This window comes from Saimiri boliviensis, chromosome 19 (genome assembly GCF_048565385.1).
Source record: "Saimiri boliviensis isolate mSaiBol1 chromosome 19, mSaiBol1.pri, whole genome shotgun sequence".
In the NCBI taxonomy this organism is placed as follows: domain Eukaryota; kingdom Metazoa; phylum Chordata; class Mammalia; order Primates; family Cebidae; genus Saimiri; species Saimiri boliviensis.
The window spans coordinates 31,577,541-31,601,460 of NC_133467.1; the positions used below are offsets into that span (position 1 = coordinate 31,577,541).

General features: G+C 49.1%; 2 protein-coding genes across 21 annotated transcripts in view; one reads left to right on the forward strand and one right to left on the reverse strand.

Annotated features, from left to right (window-relative positions):
• Positions 1-10,755, forward strand: part of DCAF8 (DDB1 and CUL4 associated factor 8) — a 50,678-nt gene extending 39,923 nt beyond the window's left edge. For all 19 annotated transcript variants that reach the window (XM_074389512.1, XM_074389513.1, XM_074389516.1 and 16 more), the window contains 7 exons: positions 187-259; positions 730-787; positions 1,301-1,408; positions 3,427-3,557; positions 7,537-7,656; positions 8,067-8,183; positions 8,785-10,755. In XM_074389512.1, the coding sequence (XP_074245613.1) occupies positions 187-259; positions 730-787; positions 1,301-1,408; positions 3,427-3,557; positions 7,537-7,656; positions 8,067-8,183; positions 8,785-8,901 (724 nt within the window). In that variant the 3' untranslated portion in view covers positions 8,902-10,755. The remainder of the gene's footprint in view (positions 1-186; positions 260-729; positions 788-1,300; positions 1,409-3,426; positions 3,558-7,536; positions 7,657-8,066; positions 8,184-8,784) is intronic.
• A 363-nt stretch (positions 10,756-11,118) lies between these two features.
• On the reverse strand, positions 11,119-21,943 carry PEA15 (proliferation and apoptosis adaptor protein 15). 2 transcript variants are annotated; one of them, XM_039460109.2, is made up of 4 exons: positions 21,766-21,943; positions 15,721-15,894; positions 13,257-13,412; positions 11,119-13,101 (listed from the first exon to the last, which is right to left on the reverse strand). In XM_039460109.2, the coding sequence occupies exons 2-4, from the start codon at positions 15,890-15,892 to the stop codon at positions 13,037-13,039; spliced, it is 393 nt and encodes a 130-aa protein (XP_039316043.1). In that variant the 5' UTR covers positions 15,893-15,894; positions 21,766-21,943; the 3' UTR covers positions 11,119-13,036. The 2 variants fall into 2 exon arrangements, with proteins under 2 accessions (XP_039316043.1, XP_010346841.1); XM_010348539.2 differs by lacking the exon at positions 21,766-21,943 and adding an exon at positions 19,161-19,180.
• Between the last annotated feature and the right edge of the window lie 1,977 nt (positions 21,944-23,920).

The following is a 23,920-nucleotide window of genomic DNA, read 5'->3' on the forward strand; positions in this document are numbered from 1 at the left end:
GACTTAGTATTTGGACATGGATTGAGAAAGGGCCGGCCTTTAAGCAAGAGCGTGTACCAGAAGCTTGGTTTGGAAAATGTTGTTAATCTGCATGCAGCTGGCAGTTTCCTGCCACTACATCAAATTGCAGTCCTTTAAGGGATTCGTTTTTAAATTTTGATATTTTCACTGCTTTTCCAACTATAGGATTTATGACCAGAGGAAAATTGATGAGAATGAGAACAATGGAGTACTCAAGAAGTTCTGCCCTCATCACCTGGTAAGATTCATGAAGGGCCAGTTGCTCCAGGCTTCCCTGACTCGACCCCAAGGCTGCACTTGAACTTGGGGGTATGGTGGGAAGAGCTTGGACTTTCAAGTCAGTCATCTGGATTTGAATCCTGGCTTTACCACTTACCAGCTTTGTGATTTTGGCAGTCATTTCACTTCTGATAGTCTCAGTTTTTAATGAACAAAATAGAAATAAAAATAACTGCCTTGCACCTTGATGGTGAGGCCTAATGAGACAGTGTACAAAAAATGGCTAGCACACAGATGACAAGCAAGAGAAAGCCCCAAGATGCTACCCCCTGAGGTGGTCATGTTTCATCAGTTGTACTCGTGTCTCTGTCTGTCTTTCTCAAATCTCTGGGAGAAGATATAGGGGACTTTGAAGGAAAAGCTGTTTCCTGAAGATGGTATAACAAATGGGGGGGTGGGGCATCAGTCAGTATCTGCTCCTTATTGCAGGTGAACAGTGAGTCCAAAGCAAACATCACCTGTCTTGTGTACAGCCACGACGGCACAGGTACGTGAGCAGGGCCCAGCTCCTAGGCTGGCATGCCCCCTCTGTCTAGGGAGCTGCTGAGCCAGTGAGGCATGTGCCCTCCAGTGCTCACCACTGTGCTATAGCTCCAAGTGGAGCAGCTGGGGAGTAACTGCTGATGGTGAGCACATAGCGGGAGGATATAGCAGATGACCCTTGGAGATGCCAGGTACCATTTGTAGAATGCTGCAGATGATACTTGGCAGGGCCTGTCCTGAAGCCCAGGTTACTTGCCTGAGCAGGTTCTTAAGCCTTTGACTCATTCCTGAGTTAATGGGTATGATCTTTTTGAGCATTCTGCTGCCCCTGGGTTGGCAGTGTGTTCCTAGTCTACCCTGTACAGTCTGACTTGCCTGGTGTTCCAAATAAGTAAGATGGGTGCTATACCTGGGTATTTGGAGGGGGCACTACTGGCAAGAAGCCCCAACCCAACCCCAACTCCTGGTCCCTGCTTTTCAGCCTTTGCCTTCACTGCTGTGTTCTTGTTCTTGGCAGAGCTCCTGGCCAGTTACAATGATGAAGACATTTACCTCTTCAACTCCTCTCACAGTGATGGGGCCCAGTATGTTAAGAGATATAAGGGCCACAGAAATAATGCCACAGGTGAGACTGTCTTCCTAGGTTTCTGTGGCCCAAGTCTATTGGCTTTGGAGAACCACAGTGTTTTACTCAGGTTATACAAATAGAAACCACCTAAGGAGTAGGCTGCCTGTGTTGCCATGGGCACTGAGTGATTATCCTGAACTGGGCTGGAGTTTCCATGTTTTCTCTGCTATGCTAGAGAAGAAAGCTCTCAAGAGCATCTCTTGACACTGCAATAATGTTTGCTTCTAATTGGTTTGGACATAAGGAGATAAGACTTAACTTTTTTAGATTTCAGGTAACTTCAAAATAAGCATAAATGCCTTGTCAGGGAGTCAGGGAAAGCCCTCTTTAGTCAGTGGTCCTGAATTGTTTAAAATAGGGAGTTACCTTGTACCTTCAGGAGGGAGGAGTAAACTGTTCTTTTAGATGAGGCAGAAGAGGAGGAATGGTGGTAGTACCTAGCCCAAGACTGGCCTGTTTTGTTCCATGTCTATGGTTCCCAAACTCTGGGGCACATTGGAATCCCCTGATGTATTTTGTTTTGTTTTGTGTTTTTGAGACACTCTCACTCTGATGTCCAGGCTGGAGTGCAGTGATGCAGTCATGACTCACTGCAGCCTTGACCTCCCAGGCAACTGCAGCCTCAACCTCCTGGGCTCAGGTGATCCTTGCACGTCAGCCTCCTGAGTACCTGGTACTACAGGCATAGGCCACTACCCCTGGCTAATTTTTGTATTTTTTTTTTTTTTTTGAGATGGGGTTTCACCATGTTGCCCAGCCTGGTCTCTAACTCCTGGGCTCAAGTGATCTGCCTGCCTTGACTTCCCAGAGTGCTGGACATGAGTCACCAAGCATAACAGTCTGCCTTAACCCCATATATTCTTATTTAATAGGTATGGGGTGCAACTTTGGCATTTGAGATTTTTTAAACTGCCCTCATGATTCTGATGTTCAGAACAGCTGAGGAATCACTACTCTGTTGTTACCACTCCTAACAGATACCTGTCATGATTTTGTCTTGGAGATAGCAGTTAGAGATTAGTTTTATTATTATTTTTTCCTGAGCTGGTAAGGAGGGAGGGAAAAATCTATTCTCGGATCTCGGCACACAGGCAGATACAAGAAGGGTGCCAGTTTCATGGTCAATATTGTACTGACCATAGTAGTTGGAACTCTTGGTTTCTTTTTTTTTTTTTTTTTTTGAGACGGAGTTTCGCTCTTGTTACCCAGGCTGGAGTGCAATGGCGCGATCTCGGCTCACTGCAACCTCCGCCTCCTGGGTTCAGGCAATTCTCCTGCCTCAGCCTCCTGAGTAGCTGGGATTACAGGCACACGCCACCATGCCCAGCTAATTTTTTGTATTTTTAGTAGAGACGGGGTTTCACCATGTTGACCAGGTTGGTCTCGATCTCTTGACCTCGTGATCCACCCGCCTCGGCCTCCCAAAGTGCTGGGATTACAGGCTTGAGCCACCGCGCCCGGTGGAACTCTTGGTTTCTTGCACTGATTCTGGCGAGTAGAGTCCTGTTAATGGTAACAAGCACAGATCACTTGCTTCTTAGAGGCAGTTGTGGCATATACGTTCATCAGTCTCAGATCAACTGATGACCCCAAAAACATTGACAAGGTACCAGTGAGGTCCACGTATCAAAGATAATCCTAGGGCATAAGACAATGCTGCCTAAGAGTAGGCAGAGCTGGGATGATTCAGGGTGGGACAGGTAAAGCATTAGGGAGGCCTGTGGTTGCTTGATAGGGTGTAAACTTAGTGAGACTGAGAATGCTGCTAAAGGACTGCAGATTCCTCTGCCCTGAGGAGCTCTTTGGGAGAATATAAATCATCTCTGGCATTGTTATGATTCTTATAACTGTCTATTAAACATGCATAATCTCTTGATATGTTTTCTGAAAATGAAAGTAATTCTTCAGCCCTCAGCTGATTTAGAGTTAGTGAATAACTGAATTCCCTTTGAGATGAATCTATGTAAGCCTGATGCCAGCCCTCATGTGGTTTGTTCCCTCATTTATCATTTCAGTAAAAGGCGTCAATTTCTATGGCCCCAAGAGTGAGTTTGTGGTGAGCGGTAGTGACTGTGGGCACATCTTCCTCTGGGAGAAATCATCCTGCCAGATTATTCAGTTCATGGAGGGGGACAAGGGAGGCGTGGTGAGTATGGTGTGCTGAGCTGGCTGGCTCCATAGTCTCTCCAGGCATTAAGGTAGGTTTTAGCAGGGACACTTAATTCTCAGTGTGACTACATGATACCATGTTTTAGAGGTCCAGCCAGCTAAATTAAAAGGCTGGATAGCCTGGGGTGCTGAGTTTTTGATGGAGTATTTTCTTCCTTTTCCTATCTTCAGTCCTGGTTAAAGCATAGTGTACTGAGACAAGAAAGGGATCTTAGGGAAGAACCTCTGTCCTGAGTGATGCAGCTTATCTCTAGGCATGCACCTTTTCCAAATGAAAAAGCATTGTGTCAGGGCGTACCCTCCTACACTATGCTAAAGATTTCTCCATCTCTCTTCCCTTAACTAAGTAGTGATCTGGCTGGATCTTAGGTCAGCAGATAAAAGCTATAAAGAGCATTTTTTAGACAGTTGAGAAAATCAGAATATGGTTTATGTATTAGATAACATGGCACACAGTATTAAATTTATTTGGTGTGATTACTTTTTTTTTTTTTTTTTTTTTTTTTTTAAGACGGAGTTTCGCTCTTGTTACCCAGGCTGGAGTGCAATGGCGCGATCTCGGCTCACCTCCACCTCCACCTCCTGGGTTCAAGCAGTTCTCCTGCCTCAGCCTCCTGAGTAGCTGGGATTACAAGCACGCGCCACCATGCCCAGCTAATTTTTTGTATTTTTAGTAGAGACGGGGTTTCACCATGTTGACCAGGATGGTCTCGATCTCTTGACCTCATGATCCACCCGCCTCGGCCTCCCAAAGTGCTGGAATTACAGGCTTGAGCCACCACGCCCGGCCTGATGTGATTACTTATGTAGGAGAATATCCATGTTGAAGTATTTAGGGGTGAAGTGTCATGTTACAGTCAGATAGATAAACACACATAATGTGTACATGTAAGGAGAAAGCAAATGTGGCAGTTTTTAGTGCTGAGCAGCCTGCTTGCTGTATAACCCGTGATCGTACCATAGTCTGCCTGTCCTTTGAGTTCTGCAGACCTCTGTGAAGTTAGGGCAAAAATGAAGAGTGAGAATCGAGTTAGTGAATGAAGAGTGATCAGCTCTTAAGATGTATCTGGTTAACCTTATCTTTTTTTTTTTTTTTTTTTTTTTTCCCCCATTTTTGAGACCTAGGCTTAGGAAAGAGTTCAATTGCTTTCTGTTATAAGGTTTTTGGACCACAGGAGATGGGAAAAAGACAGTTTGGAAGACTAAATTATACTGATTGTTCAAAATAGTCTGGTTACCCAAGGCCTCTAAGTGATGACTAAAACAGCTTGGTCTTTCTTCCTTTTTATTACTTCTTGGTTGTGGGGAACTTCAAAGAGCCTAGCCATCTCTTGATGAGGTTTATTCAGAGAGTGGTTTTAGAATTTAGGATGGCTCCTTGCAATCAGGGTCCCATTCCTTATGTTTTTCTTGCCCTGGTACAAGGGTATTTCAAATTTTCTTCTGGTTTCCTCTAAATTTTTGGGACCTGAGACCTCCATAGATCTAGGGCTTTTATGGTTTGAATACAAATGGAGAGGAGTCTAGAAGTTCAAGGTGTGTCTCACTCTTCCCTGCTTCATTTCCTAGTCTTCCATAGGTCCCCTGTGTCATCTGCGGTGAACAAACCCAAAACCCTTGAGTCTTAATGGGAATTATGCAATAGGCATTTAGAGAAAGGAAGTCAGAAGGGGCCAGTGAATTTTTTTCTTGACATAAACTATTGTCTTGCATTCTGTTTAGAGAGGTGCAGAACTGAATGCCTTCTCCCGGGCCAGCATTTGTCCATTCTCCAAAAGCATTCTGCAGGCCAGTTTGCTTTTAGCTCAGTCAGTGCCAGTGTTTGATGATTAACCCATTTGCCGAGGCGGGGATGGCATCTACTTGGGATGGGTGGGCTCTAGGCCTAAGTTTTAGTGGTCCTAAGAATGAGTGATTAGAACAGGAGATATAGAGACTACCCCTGAAGCAAATTTCCTTACATATTCTTATCTCTGTGTAAGCTGACTGACTGATGTGATCTTTCACTTGGCTCCCTGTTTTTTTGTCCTAACTTTCCAGCAGTGGGGGTCACCAGGCACTAGTCTCAGTGTAGTAGACTCAGCAGTTCTGTATCATGGAAATTGTAAATGTAAAGTAGAATGTTAGAACCAGAAAAGATCTTAGAAGTTATTTTCTACCTTTCTCAGGTCTGCTGACTCTGATTTGAGGATCTTTTCTTGGTTCCCATTCAGCTTCACAGGGACAGGGTGGGGGGTGGTATCAGAGGACAACCCCTTAGTCTCCCAAGAGCACTTTGATGCTTGATCCCATTCTCTACGTTCCTCCAGCCCAGTCTTCTAAGGCCAGAGCTCTTTTCTCTGCTCAGGCATTATTGACAGGCTAAGTCCTGGCATTCAGACAGGTCTGGTGAAGTGCCCAGGTACTCTGGCATTCAGACAGGTCTGGTGAAGTGCCCAGGTACTCTGGCCCAGAAGTTCTCTAGCGGCTCCCCCTACAGGCTCCGGTTCAGGTACTGTGTGTCATTCTCTTGTTCCTCTTGCCATTGGCTTTTTCCTTAGCCTTAAGTTCCAAGGCGTTGTTCCCCTGTGCTTTTTTATTTTGCTGACTTATTCAAGCAAAGCTAGCTCAGGCTACAGGTTTGTGACAAGGGCTTATTAGGAGATGGATGAAAAAGTTCAGGTTTGTATGTGTAAATTGTCCGTTACTGTAGATAGATACACTAGTCCAAGCATTAGTTTAACTGCACTGCCTAAAAAAGCCCAAAGATAAACTCCACAATAAGCTGATAATGTGGAATGTGAGGAGGAGATAAATAATTGGGTTGCTATTTTATTCATAGGCTCAGACTTAGCTTCAGTCTTTTCTGAGCATTTGTTTATTTGTAAGATGAAAGTCAAAGAAAGTGGGAAGTCTGTAGGTCAGCCCTATTTTCCATGCCTGCCCTTGACCTCTTCTCAGATGTTCTTCTCAGTCGGTCCAGAGAGAACTAAAAGTTGTTTTCTTGAACTATACGGCAGCTGCAAGGTGGGGTGCCTTTCGTTCGTGTTCCTTTTTTCACTAAAAGACTCAAAATGCTTTAGCAGCTAGATCTGGGACTAACTCTTCTGAATGGGGTAGGAACTTCCCTGCCCTTCCCTTAGTGGGAAGCTCATGCTTCCAAGTCAGACAGCAGGGGGCATGGATGCCTTTCAGACAGAAGGACGCTGCCTAAACTAGAAGACCTGCCTGCTGTAGTTTATTTCTTCTGCCCTGTTCAGTGAATTTACCCAGAAGGTGGCTGAGATTGAGGCTGTGGAAGCCCCACGAAGCTTCCTTAATGTGCTGCTTCGTAGCTGAGCTTATAGGGCCGGTAGTAGGATGTTGTCCCCTGGGATATGCAAGGTTCTCTCAAGCAGACATGAGCCTCCCTCACTCCCACCACTCCTTGCAACTCAGCCTCCTCTTCTCAGCCTGTGCCTTCCTGCAGTTCTAGTAAACAGTGCCAAATGAATATAGTTGTTCTCCGACTTCTCTGGGGGTTCATTGGCAGCTGCTGCTTTCTTCATCTTTTAAACTTTATTTGCCACTTGGTAAAGGCCACTGAGATGGTTTTTTTCCAGCCTTGGGCAAGTTGGAGCTTTGGAATCTGGAGTGAATAAGGTCATCTGGATCTCACTGTCTTCTTATGAAGCCAGCAGTAAGCTTGGGCAGTCACTCACCCACCCCTAGGTCCATATCTGGGGATGAAGCCACCCCTGACCTATACATAGAAAATGATTGATGTGCCTGGTCTTATACCCAGTCTCTGTTTGGTTTCTCTACCCCCAGTGCCCTTTGGCTTAGGCTCAGGATGGGTGGGCCTCCCTTCCCCAGCAGCTGACCCAGTAGCTGCCCCAGCCCTGATCAAGGGCAATTGTTTGTCTCAAGGTGAGTGGTGGTTTTTAAACCTACTCGCACACACTGCTAAGTCTGTGTTTTCCTTTCTTCCTGACCAGGTAAACTGTCTTGAGCCCCACCCTCACCTGCCTGTGTTGGCGACCAGTGGCCTAGACCATGATGTGAAGATCTGGGCACCCACAGCTGAAGCTTCCACTGAGCTGACAGGGTTAAAAGATGTAAGTGGCTGACTGCAGAAGTTATTTTCTTTCTGCTTATCCACACACTGTTGATTCTTCATTGTCATAGGGAGGAATAACTTGCTGCCCAGTTCTTTAAAGGCACTACTCTAACACCCTCCCCCACATTCTTGTAATTTCCTCTGTAGGAATAGTCCTGCTCCAGGGGGCAGCTGTGAAGTGGCACTAATTCGTAATAGGATGGGGATGAGGAGCATCTTCAAGAATTATTTTGTGTTAAAGCCTGCCACCTTCACAGAGGCTGAACCTAGGGCATTGTTTCTTAATCTAATCTAGCTCCATTTCAACTTAATGGGAAGCTTTTATTGGGATAGAACATCTGCTTTCTTGATGAGGTCCCTGGTCCATCTTCATTGCTGCCCCCTGTTCCCAACCCGTTTGGGTTCCAGGTGATTAAGAAGAACAAGCGGGATCGGGATGAAGAGAGCTTGCACCACACTGACCTGTTTGATAGTCACATGCTGTGGTTCCTCATGCATCACCTGAGACAGAGACGCCACCACCGGGTAAGCTGGGTTGGAAGTGACCCTCTCAAGAGGGCTACAAAGTTCCAGAGTAGTGAGTTTAAGGAGGAATCCGGTGATCTTGGTTGGATTTCCTATCCATTGTCCTCTATCCCCATCAGATCCCTGATACATGGAAGAAGCATCAGCAGAAAAGGGTGGTATCTACTCTTGTCCATTGCCATCCATGTGTAATGCTATCTTCATAAAGGCAAACGCTGGAGTGTGGAGGAAGGAACTGAGAAGAAATAACAAGTTTCAGTGTGACCCTGCTATTTTTCTTCTTAATGACAAAAGAGGCCTAGGTCAGGAGTTGGCAAACTGGCAGCTGGTCTGCTGCTCATTTTTGTAAATAATAGTTTCATTGGGTTGCAGCCACACCCATTCTGTGTATCATCTGTGGCTTCCTTCACGGTACAATGGCACAGTTGAAGAGTTGCCATAAAGACCATATAGACCACAAGTCTAAAATATTTACTATCTGGCCCTTTAAGAAAAATTCTGCTGATCTCTGGCCTAAAGCATCTAAATTCTAGCTGAGACCTAACAGGCTTGTCCTTGTTCCATCCAGGGAAGTTACTAACGAGCCTTTCCCATCCCACAGCGCTGGCGAGAACCTGGGGTTGGGGCCACAGATGCGGACTCTGATGAGTCTCCCAGCTCCTCAGATACATCGGACGAGGAGGAGGGCCCTGACCGAGTGCAGTGCATGCCATCTTGAGGCCTCATCCCTAGGTGGGGCGGGCTGGGGCTGCCAACCCGATCCTGCCTGGGCAGCCCTTTCCTGTCCCAGGCCCTACATTCAGCAGAAACGCACTTTGGACTTTTTGCTTTAGATAAAAGAAAGACGTCACAGGAGAAAGGACAAACCAGAGGAGTGAACCAACACAGAATACCTAGGAATGGGAGTTGGGCCCTGCTATGGGCCTTGATGGAGAGGTGCATAGGACTCGGCAGAAACGGCCTCTCCCCAAAGCCTCTTTTTGAGAGGAGAGGGAAGCCTATTTTGTTAACTGGTTTGGGATAGGGAATGGGGTTTCTTTTTCTTTAATCTCCCTTGTTTCTTGGGCAGGCGGGGTGGGGGGAACAACTGGCTATTCAGTCCCAAGGGCCGGAGTGGAGAGTAGGAGTGCCGCTCTCTCTTTGGTTTAGGTTTCTGACCTTTCCTTTTTTTTTTTAAGTCTATGACAGTTGGGTTTTTTCCTCCCACTCAGCAGCCCCATCCCAGGATCCTATTTTTCTGGGAAGTCCTTAAAGCCCCTAGCCATCCCACACTCTTCACTTTCCCTTCCACCTCATTCATTCTCTGTACTTATCACAGTGTTTTGCACTTGATTACATATCCTTCACTCTCTTCTCTTCATCCTGTCACCCCTTAAACAGGTCAGGTGAAGGAGACTGGGGAGAGGTGGGAGGAGGGGCAGAATCGAAGGAAGAATAGGAAGGATGTTACCTCTTCTGTTATTTTTTTAAAAGATATTGTTTGTTGGCAGCAATCTCCCTGTCCCTATCACTGTTAGAGGCCTAATTTTATATCTATAAATATATTAAAAAGCAAGTCAAACTTGGATGTATCAAGGTAAAATTATTGTCAAAGTTTAAATACCTATATATTCTCTATGAATACAATAAAGGGACTTGAAGAGTGAACAAGAGTAATGGTGTGGAGGTGACACCTGGGGTCGTTTTACCTCTGTGTATGGTCATTAGAGATTGGAACTTACCCTTTAGGTTTTAGGAGGCTTTAGAATGGAAGGATCCTCATTTCTGCCCTTCCTGGTTCCCGCCTTGGTGTCGGGGTTGGGAAAAAACAGGAAATTCCTCTCAGCTTTTTGCCTCAGAACTCCTTAAGTCTTGTGGTGGGGTTCCAAGGATGGCTCTTCTAACCAACTTGACTAAACTACTTTAGGGTGGTGTCACCACTGCAGACTATTGTGGTACTGTGTGACAGAAGACATGTACATACACATCACACACATGTGTACACACACACTCTGTCTTCACCTTTTGCTGCTTGATTCTTTAAGCCATCCAAATTCATGCCAGTTCCCTTCTTTACAGAAGAGTGAAGGGAAAGACTTCCTGGGTTTGACTTTTACCTTGTCCACCTCTTGATATTTTAGGATTGAGGAACAAGTCATTAATCTAAGGACTGATTGCAGTGGCTGGAGCTTGGGCACTTGTCTTAATCACTGGTCACTGAGTCTGAAAAGTCCCAGCTGAATTCTTGCCCTTAAATGCTTTTGCTGCTATTTTTTTGCCCCGTTTCCACAAGATCCAATCAAGAATTCTGTATCCTGGGACAGTCAGATTCTACTAAATCAGGCCAGGAAGGAGGGGAGAAGAATGAGAGAATGGTATTCCCAGACTTCTTCCTCTTGCCCCTTTTCCCAGCAGCTCTCAGACCAGATGTTGGCTGCTGTACTGACTCCCTGAGGTAGGGAATGTGTGGTGATTGAGTAGTCTCTGTTCCTATTATTCCTATTGCTGGTGGGGTGATGGGGTGATAGGGTGGGCTAAAAACCATGCACTCTGGAATTGTATTTTCTCCCAGTAAAGCTTTTCCTCCCCCCAACTGCTGCTCTGTGTGGTATGTGGTCCATTTATTCACAATGGATGGTTTTTGCTCCTCCTAATGTAGGTACCCAACCTTCCTCTCTCATTCTACACATGATACAGTTAGGGAGTCCATTTTGGGAGACCCATAATTCCAGTGCTTGGGCTCCAATTGGAGACTGCAGGAAGTAGGATATGCTCCATTTAGCTCAGTGATACTCATGAGACTGGGCGGGGTGAGGGTATACACTTGGGTTATTTTCCCAGCCCTTGTTCCGGGCTGCACTGAGGAACATGGGCATAAATACTGCTCCCCCTCCCTTCCCGGTGATTCAAAGGCTCCAAAATCGTGGTCACTCACAGAAATTGTAAAATCACTTAGTTACAGTACAATCAATCACCTTTATTCCAGGTTAGAACAAGGTCGTGCACACTGCAGACAGAAGAGCACAAGATAGGGGCAATCTCACAGCAATATAAGGAGTGGGTGGGCACGTTAGTCTTTTAAGATTATTTTGCCTTACAGAGAAACTACTAGACTCTGCTGAAAATAACCCTGTCTCTCTTCTCCCATTTCTTCCATAAGAAAGGCTCCTTATTCTCTCTCTCACTCTAATGTAACATACCCCAAATGGAAGGACGGTTCATGTTCATTCCCTCCATCCCAATTCTGCAAGTATCTCTCTCTTCTTAAGGGAGAAGCTAGACAGGGAAAGAGAGACTTGGGAAGGTCCTTTAAGGCAAAACCGTGGAGTCCTAGAGGTGTGTGTGTTAAGGCAGGTGTCTGCAGCAGTGGCCAGAGGGGCAGGGCAGGCTAGGCTTGGCTAGGAGTTAAGAGTACTTTCTAACCAGTCTGGCTTCTTCCTTCTTCCAGTAGCCAGCCCTCCCCTCCCATGAAAGTTTTACTCCCACATCCTAAAAGCTCCTAACTTCCAACTTTCTCTAAGTAGTCTCTGAGACTGCATGTGAATTTAATGTTTTTTGAAAAAGCTTTCTTTTTTGTTTGGACCGTGTAGCAATTTGATTCTGCCACTCCCTTCACTGTGGCATTCCCCTCCCACCCCCGCTCTGGCCTAGACAATAAGTTAATGCTAGACACCACAAAAAGGGCAGACATGGCAGTGCAGTTTTAATATACATATATGTAGAATATATATGTACACACAGTTAGCACGGTCAGGGTGGGGAGGGGCATCTTAGGGGTAGGCAGGAGGCTGGGGTCACTCACTGTTCTGTAGTGATTTGGCTAGGAGGTGTTCACAAGCCCAAGGGGCCAGGATATCTAGTAAAGAAGGGTTTCCTAAGTCCCTTCCTGGATTGAATTGGGGTGGGGATCGGTGCAAAGGAAAACACTGTAGTTAACTTCTTTCTGGCTTGCGATGTTCTTCACCAAGGAGAGAGGGAAGGTTGCCTGCAATAACCAAGTCGGGACCCTATGGGATGGTGGGGTCAGGATTCGGGTTAAAACCTAAGTCTTGGATCTCATTCCTCAACCTCCCTAGGTTTAGAGTGCAACAGTCTAAGTAGGAACAACTGAGTGGAAAAGGGGGCTCCCCTCTCTCTGCCCTAATCCCCATCTCAGGCTCAGTGGTACATGTTCCCAGTACAGTCTCTCCAAAGTACAGGTGGGTGGGGCATCTAATGCTGGCTGCTCCATGGGGTTTAATCTTAGGGGCCAGGAAAGGATCCTGGCTCATGCCTATGCTAGGCCCATGAGAGGCAGAAAGGGACCGGCTGGCACTCAAGCCCTCCCACCTGAGGAACAACAGGAAACAGCTAGTCCAGCACAGGAGTACAAACACGGAACGCTGGCTTTTCTTTGCCCCTTCCAGGTAGGGGTTGAGCGGCCTCTTCACCTTCCCTCCCCACTGCTTTTCCTTGGATCCACCTACCTCTCCCATACCTTACCCCCATGTTAGCTCCTCAATGTAGGAAAATGCAGGTCTTTTCTGCTTCCATACTTTAAAGATACGGGGGGAGAGTGGAGGAAAGGGAGGTAGGAGGAATGTGCTTATTTCTATTTGCATAGAAATAGCCCCCACCTCCTCCTAGAGTGGGGAAACTCAGCCCCCTCCCCTTGCCCCTGACTCCCATCCCCTCAAGAGGAGGAACTAGATGAGCTAGACATACAGACAGACAGCCAGAGCGTGCGCACACGCACACACACGCGCACAGTAAGGGGGTTAGGACCAGGTTAGTAAGTGGGTAGATGGGGGGTGGCCCTTGCCCCCTCCTTTGGAGGATGGGGGAAGGGAGTGGTCTGATGAAGGTCCAACCTTCCTCTTCTTCCTCCCCCTTGCTCAGGCCTTCTTCGGTGGGGGAGCCAATTTGATGATCTCTTCCTCAGAGGGCTGCCGGATAATGTCTGGGGGCAAAAAGGGATGTGTCCAGGGACAGCAGTGTGGGAAACGACCAGGCAGGCCCATCAGGCATCAGCCTCCTCTCCCAAAACTCAAGTACTCCAAAAATAGTCAACGGGAGGGGGCAGAGGTGCAGCTACATAAAGGAATGGCCCCTTACCTTTGTACTTCTTGGCACTGGGGATACGGGTTAGCTTGGTGTCCAGCTCATCCTCCTCGGAGATCTTCAGCACACGAGTTCTGTAGTCAACCACCATAGTGAGTAGGTCAGGACGGCGGGAGATCTCAAAGATGTGCTCAATGTAGGAGAGGTTGTCTGGAAGAAGGCAGGAGACAGGGTCAGAGCTAGGCTGCAGAGGTCAGCTTCCCCTACTCCACCAGACTGGTGACCTGGAACCAAAGCTGAGTTACTGACACATTGGTTGTGGGAGGACACAACACTGGAAGAAGAGGGGCTACTAATCCAGGAAAAGAAAGTTAAGGTACCCCAACAATATAGAGGACCATTCCCAGGAAGGGCAGATAATTCGTCAGTGAAGTTTCTAGATTATGGTTAGAATGAGGTATGTAGCTTAGATACTGGCTTCCATATGTTGTGGGGAGGGGACAGAAGAAAAATTGGCTTCCGGAGACCCTCCAGTACCCCATTCCTCCTCCACTTTCCGTCCAAGAAGGATCAGAATTTGCTGCCAGCACATGTAGGACCAACAGGGTAGAATCTCTAGGCAGCCCAGGAGAGATTCTGGGTCTGGTGAGAAAGGTTATTCCAAATGAGAGAAGGTATGGACACCACCAGAAGGATGATGTCCATGGCTTGGTCAGTTCCAAGAAATTACAGATGCCCTTAGATCTTCCCTGTCTCCTCCCCGCCGACTGTCGCCACAGTCTAACTGTAGTATGTCCTCCTTTATACTTTCTCCCTGCTAGCCACACAGCAGTCAGAATAGTCTATCTGAAGGGCCCTGAGTTCACTCACCTCACCTACCCAATACCCAGGCTCTCTACAACAGTCTTACCTTACCTTCTCAGCCATTTCTAAACACCCTACATCCCAGTCAGGCCAAGCAGAACTGCTTGCATTTCCAAACACACTAGCTACTCTGTGACAGTATTCCTCTGCCTGGCATGCCCTCCTTTGGATCCTGCCTTAGAAATCCCACTAACCTTTCAGGGCCATCTTAAACACCAATTCTTCCCTAAAGCCTCCAGCTGTGTGGGATTACTCTAATCCACAGACCCCGCTCCCCAAGCAGTAGTCTCTCAAAGTGGATAAGAAAATGTTAGCACTTGTAGTTTTATTTTAAATTTTACCAGATTTTAAAAAGTGCTTCAGTCCTGGCATGGTGGCTCACTCCTATAATCCCAGCACTTCAGGAGGCTGTGGTGGGTGGATCACGAGGTCAGGAGATCAAGACCAGCCAGATCAACATGGTTTAGTCTCTACTTTTGTATTTTCAGTCTCTACTAATTTTTAGTCTCTACTAAAAATACAAAAATCAGATACTCCTCTGCTATTATTTCATACACAACAGAACATAAAAACAATCTAAAAATGGTTGAAAAAAGTTTTCTTTTAAAAAAAAATGGTAAAATTTTAAGTAAGCAAAATTGGGAAGTAATTTTAGTAGAGACTAAAATTTTTAGTCTCTACTAAAAATACAAAAATCAGCCGGGCATGGTGGCGTGTGCCTGTAATCCCAGCTACTCAGGAGGCTGAGGCAGGAGAATCGCTTAAACCCAGGAGGCAGAGGTTGCAGTGAGCTGAGATCGTGCCATTGCACTCCAGCCTGGACAGAGTGAGACTCGGTCTCAAAAAGATAATAAAAAATTTTTAGCACCCGGGCGCGGTGGCTCAAGCCTGTAATCCCAGCACTTTGGGAGGCCGAGGCGGGTGGATCACGAGGTCGAGAGATCGAGACCATCCTGGTCAACATGGTGAAACCCCGTCTCTACTAAAAATACAAAAAATTAGCTGGGCATGGTGGCACGTGCCTGTAATCCCAGCTACTCAGGAGGCTGAGGCAGGGGAATTGCCTGAACCCAGGAGGCGGAGGTTGCGGTGAGCCGAGATCGTGCCATTGCACTCCAGCCTGGGTAACAAGAGCGAAACTCCGTCTCAAAAAAAAAAAAAAAAAGATAATAAAAAATTTTTAAAAATAAAAAGTACTGCTTGTGTAAATGCTGAAAAAAACAAAAAATAATTTAAAAAAATAAAGTGCTTAACAAAGGTTAATATGACTACTACCAGGTTAGATTACACTTCCCAGTTCTCCCCTCATTCAGGTATTCTTCCATTTTTATTGTCTAGAATTCTTCCCAATTTTGCTCACTTAAAATCTTACCATTTTTTTTTTAAAAAAAAAAACTTTTTTTCAACCATTTTTAGATTGTTTTTATGTTCTGTTGTGTATGAAATAATAGCAGAGGAGTATCTGAATAACGTTTTTTACTGATGAGGGGCACAGTGAAAAGTGCCTAAGGCCCCCATACTCTTAGAGCACCTCTCTGCTGCCTTGCTATAGAGGGGTACACGTTGTACACATAAGAGCTTTGAGCTCATCTCTATTTGGCGAATGAACTGAGCCTGAAAGACATGACAGGACCCGTGTGCTCCCCTCCCGCACCTTTGTCCAGCTTGTTGTGGCTCTCCAAGAAGCTAAACCAGGCACTGCCAGTAGTGATCTCCTCACTCTTTTCGCTGGGGATGTCCTCCTTGCAGGCCGACTTGAGCTGTTCTAGATCTTCAAGGGTGATGTTGTTGGTCAGGTCTTGTAGGAGGGTCCCGTACTCAGCCATGACTGGGGTTGGGAGGCGACAAAGGGATAGGAGTTGAGCTTAAGGTATGCAGTCTGGTTTACTCATTGGCACTACCCTCCTACTCCCAACTCTGCCCTACCAGGCATGTGCCTGTAACATGGAGGCTGGAGGTGGCTAGGGCTGGAGGGAGACAAGGAAGACCTAGGGGAGGCGGTGGGGGTAGACGGGAAGCCAGGAGCCAGGCCAGAGCCCAGAGCGACAAGTCATTCCTCCTTTCCCCCGCCATCGTTTTCTTCTGTTTTCCCCCTATAACAGTAACCCTGGCAACAGTTCCCCTGACTGAGGAGGCGGTTACCATAGCAACCTGCTCCCGACTTTCTCACCGGCTCTCTCCAAGTCTCGTTACCCCCCTCCCCAGAACCGCCCCACCCACCTCGAACCCCTCCCCATGTCAGGAAAAAAAAACTCCAAAACAGCCAGGGTGAGGCTTGCTGTGGCAGTGAGAAGCTGAGAAGGAGCTGGAGGGTTTGGCAGGTGCTCACGTGTTCTAGCTTCCATTCTGCCTCAGAGGGAAAGGGGTCCCTCACTTCAACTCCCCACCATTCCACTAATGACTCATTTTGGATGGATGCCTATTTGCTCGGTCTGATGGCTCCTTGGCCCCTCCATGCTAGCCTTGTATTCAGTCATTAGGGCTCGAGGTGGGGGGAAGCAATCAACTACCCCCACCTTTGTGGAGCCCATTTTCTCCCTCGATAGTTACCAGGCCCCCACTCAGCTGTCTCTCCTACCCTTTGTGCTGTGCCTGCAGCCCCCGTGCCCAAGAATACCAAGCGGCTGGCTCTGGCCCCCTGCCCAGTTCCCAGACCGGCCGGGTTGTGGGGGAGGGGACTTTAGATTCGGCTTTGGGAGAGTGGCAAAAGGGGACTGCCCCCCTTCTTGCATCAACATCCTACTGGCGCTACCTTCAGCATGGTCTGATGAGATCAGCAAGGCCAGATCTCACCTAGGCCTTCACCCCATCCCTCTTTCATGATTCTTAGGTGAGAAGTAGAGAACATTCAAGGCCTTCCTTCCACTAAGATAGGAACTGTGGCTAGGACAGAAGAAAGGTCAGACATTTGAATGAGCTTTCTGGATTTGATAAAATGTGACACTAGTGGTGAGCTCAAAAATGGAACTGATTTCCACAATGAGTATCTATTCTAGTCAGAAAAGTACAGCATGTTTTAAAAAGTAAATTGTAAACACTCTACATGCAACCAGACCAATGGGTGGGCAAGCATAGATGACCTTGTCCCCGACTGGGGCTGCCCGCAAGTCACCCAGCATTGGGCTGGGAATGTGGCAGATCAAAGGGGCCTGGGTGACACACATTTTCCTTCCTTCTTGCTCTACTGCAGGGGAACTGAAATGGGTATGGCCATCACAAAATAAGAGATGCGGACCCAGAAGTCCCCATTCCCAGCCCCCTACTTAGACCAGAATAAACAAGCCTCCCTTGGTGGCAGGCACCGTGACACAAACAGACAATAAGCCAGACAGCAGGCCACCATGACCCCCGCAAGAAACAGGCAGTCATAGGCATGCTCAGTTGCACACCCAGGTGCAACCAGACAGAAGGGCCCAGCAGTGGCCCTGCCAGGCCGGGCCAGGAACAATGCTCTCTGACTGTCAGCACCAGGAACTGTCTCTGCCTTGAAATCTAGGTCACAGCAGCAGGCTTGAGCCCAACCCCCATCACTCGACTGATAATCCAAGGACAGAAGGAGGGGGATACGGGTGAGGGGAATGATGAGGAGAGGACTAGAGATGGAGATAAGAATGGGGGGGGGAGGTGTGAGTAGAGCTGGAAGGGAAAGTGCAGCAGGAGACAAGACCCTGCCCCAGTGGAGGAAACTCTGGGGCCAAGCCCTCAGCTGGAAAGGGGGGCACGATTTGGGGTTTCACCACCCCGCTTTCACGTGGAAGAAGAGTTTGTAAATACGACAAATCCTGCGAGAGGAAAGAGTGCGTGCGTTGTGTGTGTGTGTGTCGGAAGGAGTTAAGATTTAGGGCTTTGAATCTAAAACAGATCTACAGAGGAGGTAGGCGGGAAGAGATTAATGTGTGTAACACACTCACCCACAAAGACTTGGGGGCAGCGGGTAGGAGCTTTCTAAGAGAGTGAAAGATACAAGGAGGCCCCTAAGAGAAATGGAGGTGGGAATGTTAAAGTGGTAGAGGAGAAATGTGTGTGTGCTGGGATCCTAGGGATGCTAATCCCCGGGGTTGTGGGCACAGCTCTGCGGACGAGGCAGTGGCTGGCTATCTGGGTGTGTTTGGATGTTCTGGTAATGGAGGTGTATGTGTCAGCATTGGATATGTGGCTGTGGGTGCACTGGCTGTAATTGTGTGTGTGTGTGTGTGTGTGTGTGTGTCTAAACTAGCCAAGAGCACATGGAAGAAGGCATATAACCACAGGTTCACATCCAGAGGGTTAAGGGGAACCTACAGAATGAAGGAAGAGAGCCGGAGTTGGGAGACAGAGACTAAGGCTGCAAATGAGGCATGGGGGGTGCGGGAGAGGAGAGCACACAGTCCCCAACTATAGAAGGCTGTAGCCTCAGCTCATCTGTTACTATAGCAACCTCAGTTCTGGGTCCCCTCACCCCCGAGTCATTAGGACAATAACACCACTAGATGGGAGGGGCGTGGGGAACGGTGAGTAAGAAGGGACAGAAAGGATAGGAATAAGGCCCCCCCAGGGGTACAAAGAAAGGCAGCCCCACTGCCTCCCTTCTTGGAGAGATCTATTTGCCTAGGTCTGGGTATGGCAAATGAAGCATGGGCAGTGTTGTTTGGGGGAACTGCTCTCAGGTCTCACTGATCAACTACTATCCCTGGCTGGTCTGCCCACGGTGGGGCTTGGCGGAGCTTGTTTCCTTCATCCTCCCTGTCACCTTCCTCACCAGAGATTCAGATTTCCTTAGGGCCTGTGGAGAAATCTGCTCTCTGGGTTCTGAAAAATCCTCCCGATCTCTGGAGCAGCGCAGAGAACTGCTCAGCGATCACCAGGCAGCCTGGGCGGAGGCCGTTCGTGGGACAGGATACCAGGGCAGGAATCAGGAACCGGAGCCCCGGCTGCCAGGAAGTCAGTCCTCTTCCCTCCCAGCTTTCTGTGCTCGGCTCACAGCTTCCTCACACCTTCCTTCCTTCCTGCCTCCCTCTCCTTCCAAGCTGGCCCCAGGCGCAACCCTGACAAAGGTCAAACCAACTGAGGATGCTGGGGAAGAGGGGCAGGAGGTAAGGATCATCATATACTGACCTTTTAGGGTGGGGCAGGTGGGAGCTCCATGGGCACTGGGGTAAGAAGAGCCGGGCCCTGCGAGTGCTTTGAGAAGCCTGGCAATTGGGATAACCACCTGTGGAGGAGGTGGCAGTACGAAAAGAATTTCTGTGCCTTTTGACAATAGGTCGTGTTAGATTATCCCTTCTAACATTTGGTTCCAAATCCTCTGTGAATTTGAGAAGGAAGCCTGAAGATTAGGAGTTGCACCCCTCCCTCCTCCACATCTGTTGCAGCTGCCTCAGGCTGAGGGGAGGGGCCATCCCACGCTAGAGGTCCCTGTATTGGGCAGGAGGGGACTTCCAGGCACTCAAGTCTGTCAGTCTTTTGCCTGAAGCTGGAAGTAATCACAGAGAGGCAGAGCGGTTGCAAGGGAGAGAGTAGGGGTTCAGCTTTCCTATTTTAAATTATACCTGGGCCCCAAATGAAAGCAGTCCTGTAGTTTATTTTCTTTAATATCATACTCAATTGCCTTATTCTTTAAGCTTTTATCCAGCTTTACCAGGGGGTTTGGGGGTTGTCTTTATTCCTATAACAAGGAAATTGAGGGTACTCAGGCTCCAGGGTCAGCCTGGAAGTGAGGAGAGGCAGGACGTCTGAGCCCCCAAATGTTCACTTCAGTCCAAGAAGGAACATGGATTACCTGTGGCATAGGGACAAGGATTAGCCTTCAGCCCTTAGTCTAGAGAAGAGCCAGACCCAAGGGCATCAGGAGGAAGGGAATGGGGCCTATGATTCTCCCAGCCCACCTCTCTCTCCACTCTTCTGCTGTGGCGCTCCCTGCCTCTACTTCCATCTCTCTCCCTCTCTCTTCATCATCCATATCCTTTGCCCCTAATCCTTCAGTCTCTCTATTCCTCCTTTCCTTTCTATACGCTTTTACCCCTTCTAGCATGTCCTACTCACCTATCCAACTTAGTGGTAGCCATGAATACGCAGGACTTCTGAGATCTGTGCTTCAGTGTCCCCATCTGAATACTCAGAGCTACAGTTAGGAAGGGCTGAGCATCCCTGCTACACAAAACACAAGTTTGGTGGGAGTGGCTTGGAGGTTCAGTGGTTGGCTGCCTACCAGCTGGTGAAGACATCCATCATGACACTGCGCGTGAGGATCTGTGTGAGTGAGGCGCTGTGATTCTGTGACCCTCTTCATACATGGTAATACATGCGGACACGATGGGCACGGAAGTGAGGAAGCAGGCAACCAGGGAAGCCTGCAGCCTAGGGCATCACTGGCAATTTCCCCAATGGAGTATTTAACTACAAAGGGAAGAGCAATTAAAGCTAATCGCTCTGACAGCCCGGGGCCCAGACACACAAACCTCTTTCCCTAACTCCCAGTGGTTCCCCCACCTTCATCCTCCCTAATTTGTTTAGTGCATTCTCCAGCACTCTTTGCACTTCTCTGACCATCTCTGTCTCTCACTTCCTCCCTCTCCCTGGTTCCCTGACTATCTCTGGACCTCTCTGGAGATGTCTGTCTGCTTCTCACACACATTCCTCTCATTCTCTCTGACTTGGGCTCCGTTCTTGGCTGACTCATAATCATTTTCCTCTCCGTTTCTTCCACCCCCTCCTCCTCCATCCCTTGGCCACTCTTACCCAGAAACTAGCCACTCCCAGCACGCTAAATGGACCCAGGAAGAGAGGCCACTAGAAGTCCCTACTCTCATTAACCCCCAAAATCCTGTCTCCTTGGTTTAGAGGAATGATACCACGATTTTCTCCCATCTTTCCCCACTGTTTTTAAAGAGGAACAATCTGCAGCCAGGGGCTGGGAAAAGCTGCCAGAAAATCAGGATGGATTTGGGGACAGTGGCCCGTTCTGTCCACTCAGCTGTCCTGTTGGACTGATGACCTGGAACCCGCAGTTCAGAAGACTCCTCATGGGATGCCCCACCCCACAGAGTGGGGGTGTGGTGGGTGGCCGGATGCGTAGTGCAGGGACGTTTGTTATTTGAAGTGTGCTAGACGACGTGTATAAGTCACATGGGTGTGTGTCACTGTGTGTGCCGGCGTGCCTTATAGGTGTGCGTGTTTCCTTGTCAGTTTTGACACGGATTCTATGAAATTAATACGGGTTTTTCCGTTAGATACATCACTCCTCTACACCCCCAGCTCCTCCTTCCCTCTGGACAAGCTTTCCACCCAGCCCGCCTCTTCCCCAGGTGCAGCGGGCCGGGGGTGAGGGCACACGGTACCAGCCGCCCGCAGAGCCGAGACAGGGCTGGGCCGAGAGACCGCCAGGGAGGCGAGTCCGAAGCCAGAGCGGGCGGGGAGGGGCGGGCGCCGGCCTGGCCGAGCCGGCTGGGCGGGAAGCAGGCTGCATCCTAATCCCCAGGCCCCGGTCGGAGTCCCGAGCCGCCGTGCAGCGTGGACGGGCTGGCCGGAGCCACGCCGCCTCCAGCACACGCTCGGCGCTCGGGACGCACCGACCGCGGGACTGACCCCGGGGGGCCTGACACGGGCGGACCCGTCCGGGGTCCCCGCGCTCCCCGTCCGGCGCCCCGGGTCGTCACCCCGCCAAGCCGAGACCTCCACATCTGCCCCTTCCCGCAACGCGTCTCCTCCCCGCCCCTCTCACCGCCTCTGGAGCTGAGCGCTCAGGGCGCGGGCACTCCTGCGTCCCCGGTTCCCGAGCAGCGTTCGGAACCTCCTCTTCGGCTCCCGCCGCCGCCGCCGCCGCTTCAGCCGCCGCCGCCGCCGCCGCCTCTTCCGCCCGCGGAGCCGGAGCCCGAGCCCAGCGCCGCTCACTCCACCCGGCTGGCCGGTGATGTCAGAGCCGGGGAGGGGCGGGGGGCGGGGAATGGCGCGAGGAGGGGGAGGGGGGAGGCAGGAGGGGGCGGGGACCGAGGGGCTGGGGTTCTGGAAGACTCCTAGGATGGGGGCAGAATTGGGCAGAGGGCTGGAGCAGAGGCGGTCTCTTCCCCCTGAACTGCGCAGCAGTCCTCTTGTTTAATTCTTTCCCAGCGGGACACCCTACTCCCCTTTTGACCTTTGGATGACCACGGTGGCCAGGACCCCTGGGAGGCACAGAATAAGTTCAGTTAAGGAGTTTGGAAAGCCTTTGGGGGCTGGATTATCTTAGTTGCCAGCTTTGGTGTTTGTAAGAACTTCTTTCCATGCCTTAAGGGTCAGGGGAGCCGTGGTAAATGACTGATCAGATTTATCCACGTGGGCAGTGAAGGTAGGGGGTCCGGGCCACGTGGGGACCTGAGGAGCCCTGGATCGTCTCTTTCCAGGGTGATGCCTGCAGGCCCTCTTGTGTTCCTCTCACCTTTCCCAAACATGCCCCACTCCTGCCTTCCCCCTACTGTGATGTAATTTTATTTTCTGGGGAGAAAAAGAGCAGCAGTGAGCTCAGCATGCAAATATAGACAACTTGCAGAGCCACACTTAGCTCTGTCTCCTAGTTCTGCCCCTCTGCCCAGGCCCATTGTGGCAGCTCTCACTTCCCCTCTACCCCAGGGACTTTCCTCCCCCAGACTCTCAGCCAGACTGAAAGAGGAAAGGGAGAATTGGAGAAGCCTTTGTTTTCACCCTCATCTCTAGCCTAAGGGGTTCTGCCTCAGCTCTGGGCAGGGTTTGGCCCTGGAAAGAAGTCTGTCCCCGGGTTGGTCCTTCCTGCCAAGAACTCCAGCAGGCCCAGGTTGGGGGATCCTCTCAGTGTCTGTGCCACTTCCAGGATCACCCCATCTCGCCTTAGTTTCAACCTGGTAGAGATTCCTCCAGAAACCTCTGATGAGCCCCTCCTTTCTTCTACGCCACTCCTAGAAGAGGCTCAAGTTCCTGCTGCTCTGGGCTTCACAGCCTTTCTCTGCTGTTTCCTCTCCCTAGCATTCCCTGGCACACCTTAATCATTTGCCTTTGTATATGTCATGTTTGCTCTGTGTTGTAGGGACAAAAGCTATTTCCTTGTAGTTTCTAAGTGGAAAGGCTCAGGTCTGGAGACAAGAAGACACTGGGCCTTGGGTGCGAGCTAGCTCCACCCCTTCCTTGGGCAAGTTATGCCTGAAGCCTTAGCGTCCTTGCTGGTCAGATGAGGGTGCCAGTGCCTATTTCTTTTTTTTTTTTTTTTTTTTTTTTTTTTGAGACAGAGTTTCGCTCTTGTTACCCAGGCTGGAGTGCAATGGCGCAATCTCGGCTCACCGCAACCTCCGCCTCCTGGGTTCAGGCAATTCTCCTGCCTCAGCCTCCTGAATAGCTGGGATTACAGGCATGCGCCACCATGCCCAGCTAATGTTTTGTATTTTTAGTAGAGACGGGGTTTCACCATGTTGATCAGGGTGGTCTCGATCTCTTGACCTCGTGATCCACCCGCCTCGGCCTCCCAAAGTGCTGGGATTACAGGCGTGAGCCACCGCGCCCGGCCTCCAGTGCCTATTTCTGAGGGTTCTTCCGAGATTCAGAAATACTTAAGTCTCTAGGGACTGGCACAGATGGGTTCTTAAAAAATAGGAGCTATTGTTTAGACCGGGGCCTTCCACTGACCTATGCTAGACAGTCAGCCCCGCAATATTATTGTAATACTAGCTTAGTGCCCATACTACTTATTAAGCATTGATTAAATAGGTACAAGTTGGAATGAATACTTAGTTTCTACTTTCTACACTCCTGTCACCTTCTCTAGGAACACTTCCTGGACTTGTCTGTAGAGAGTGAAGATATATCAATCTCAGGGCTCGTCTTTCCGTACTTAGAAATCCTCTAAGTCTCGCAGCAACAACTTCACACCTGAT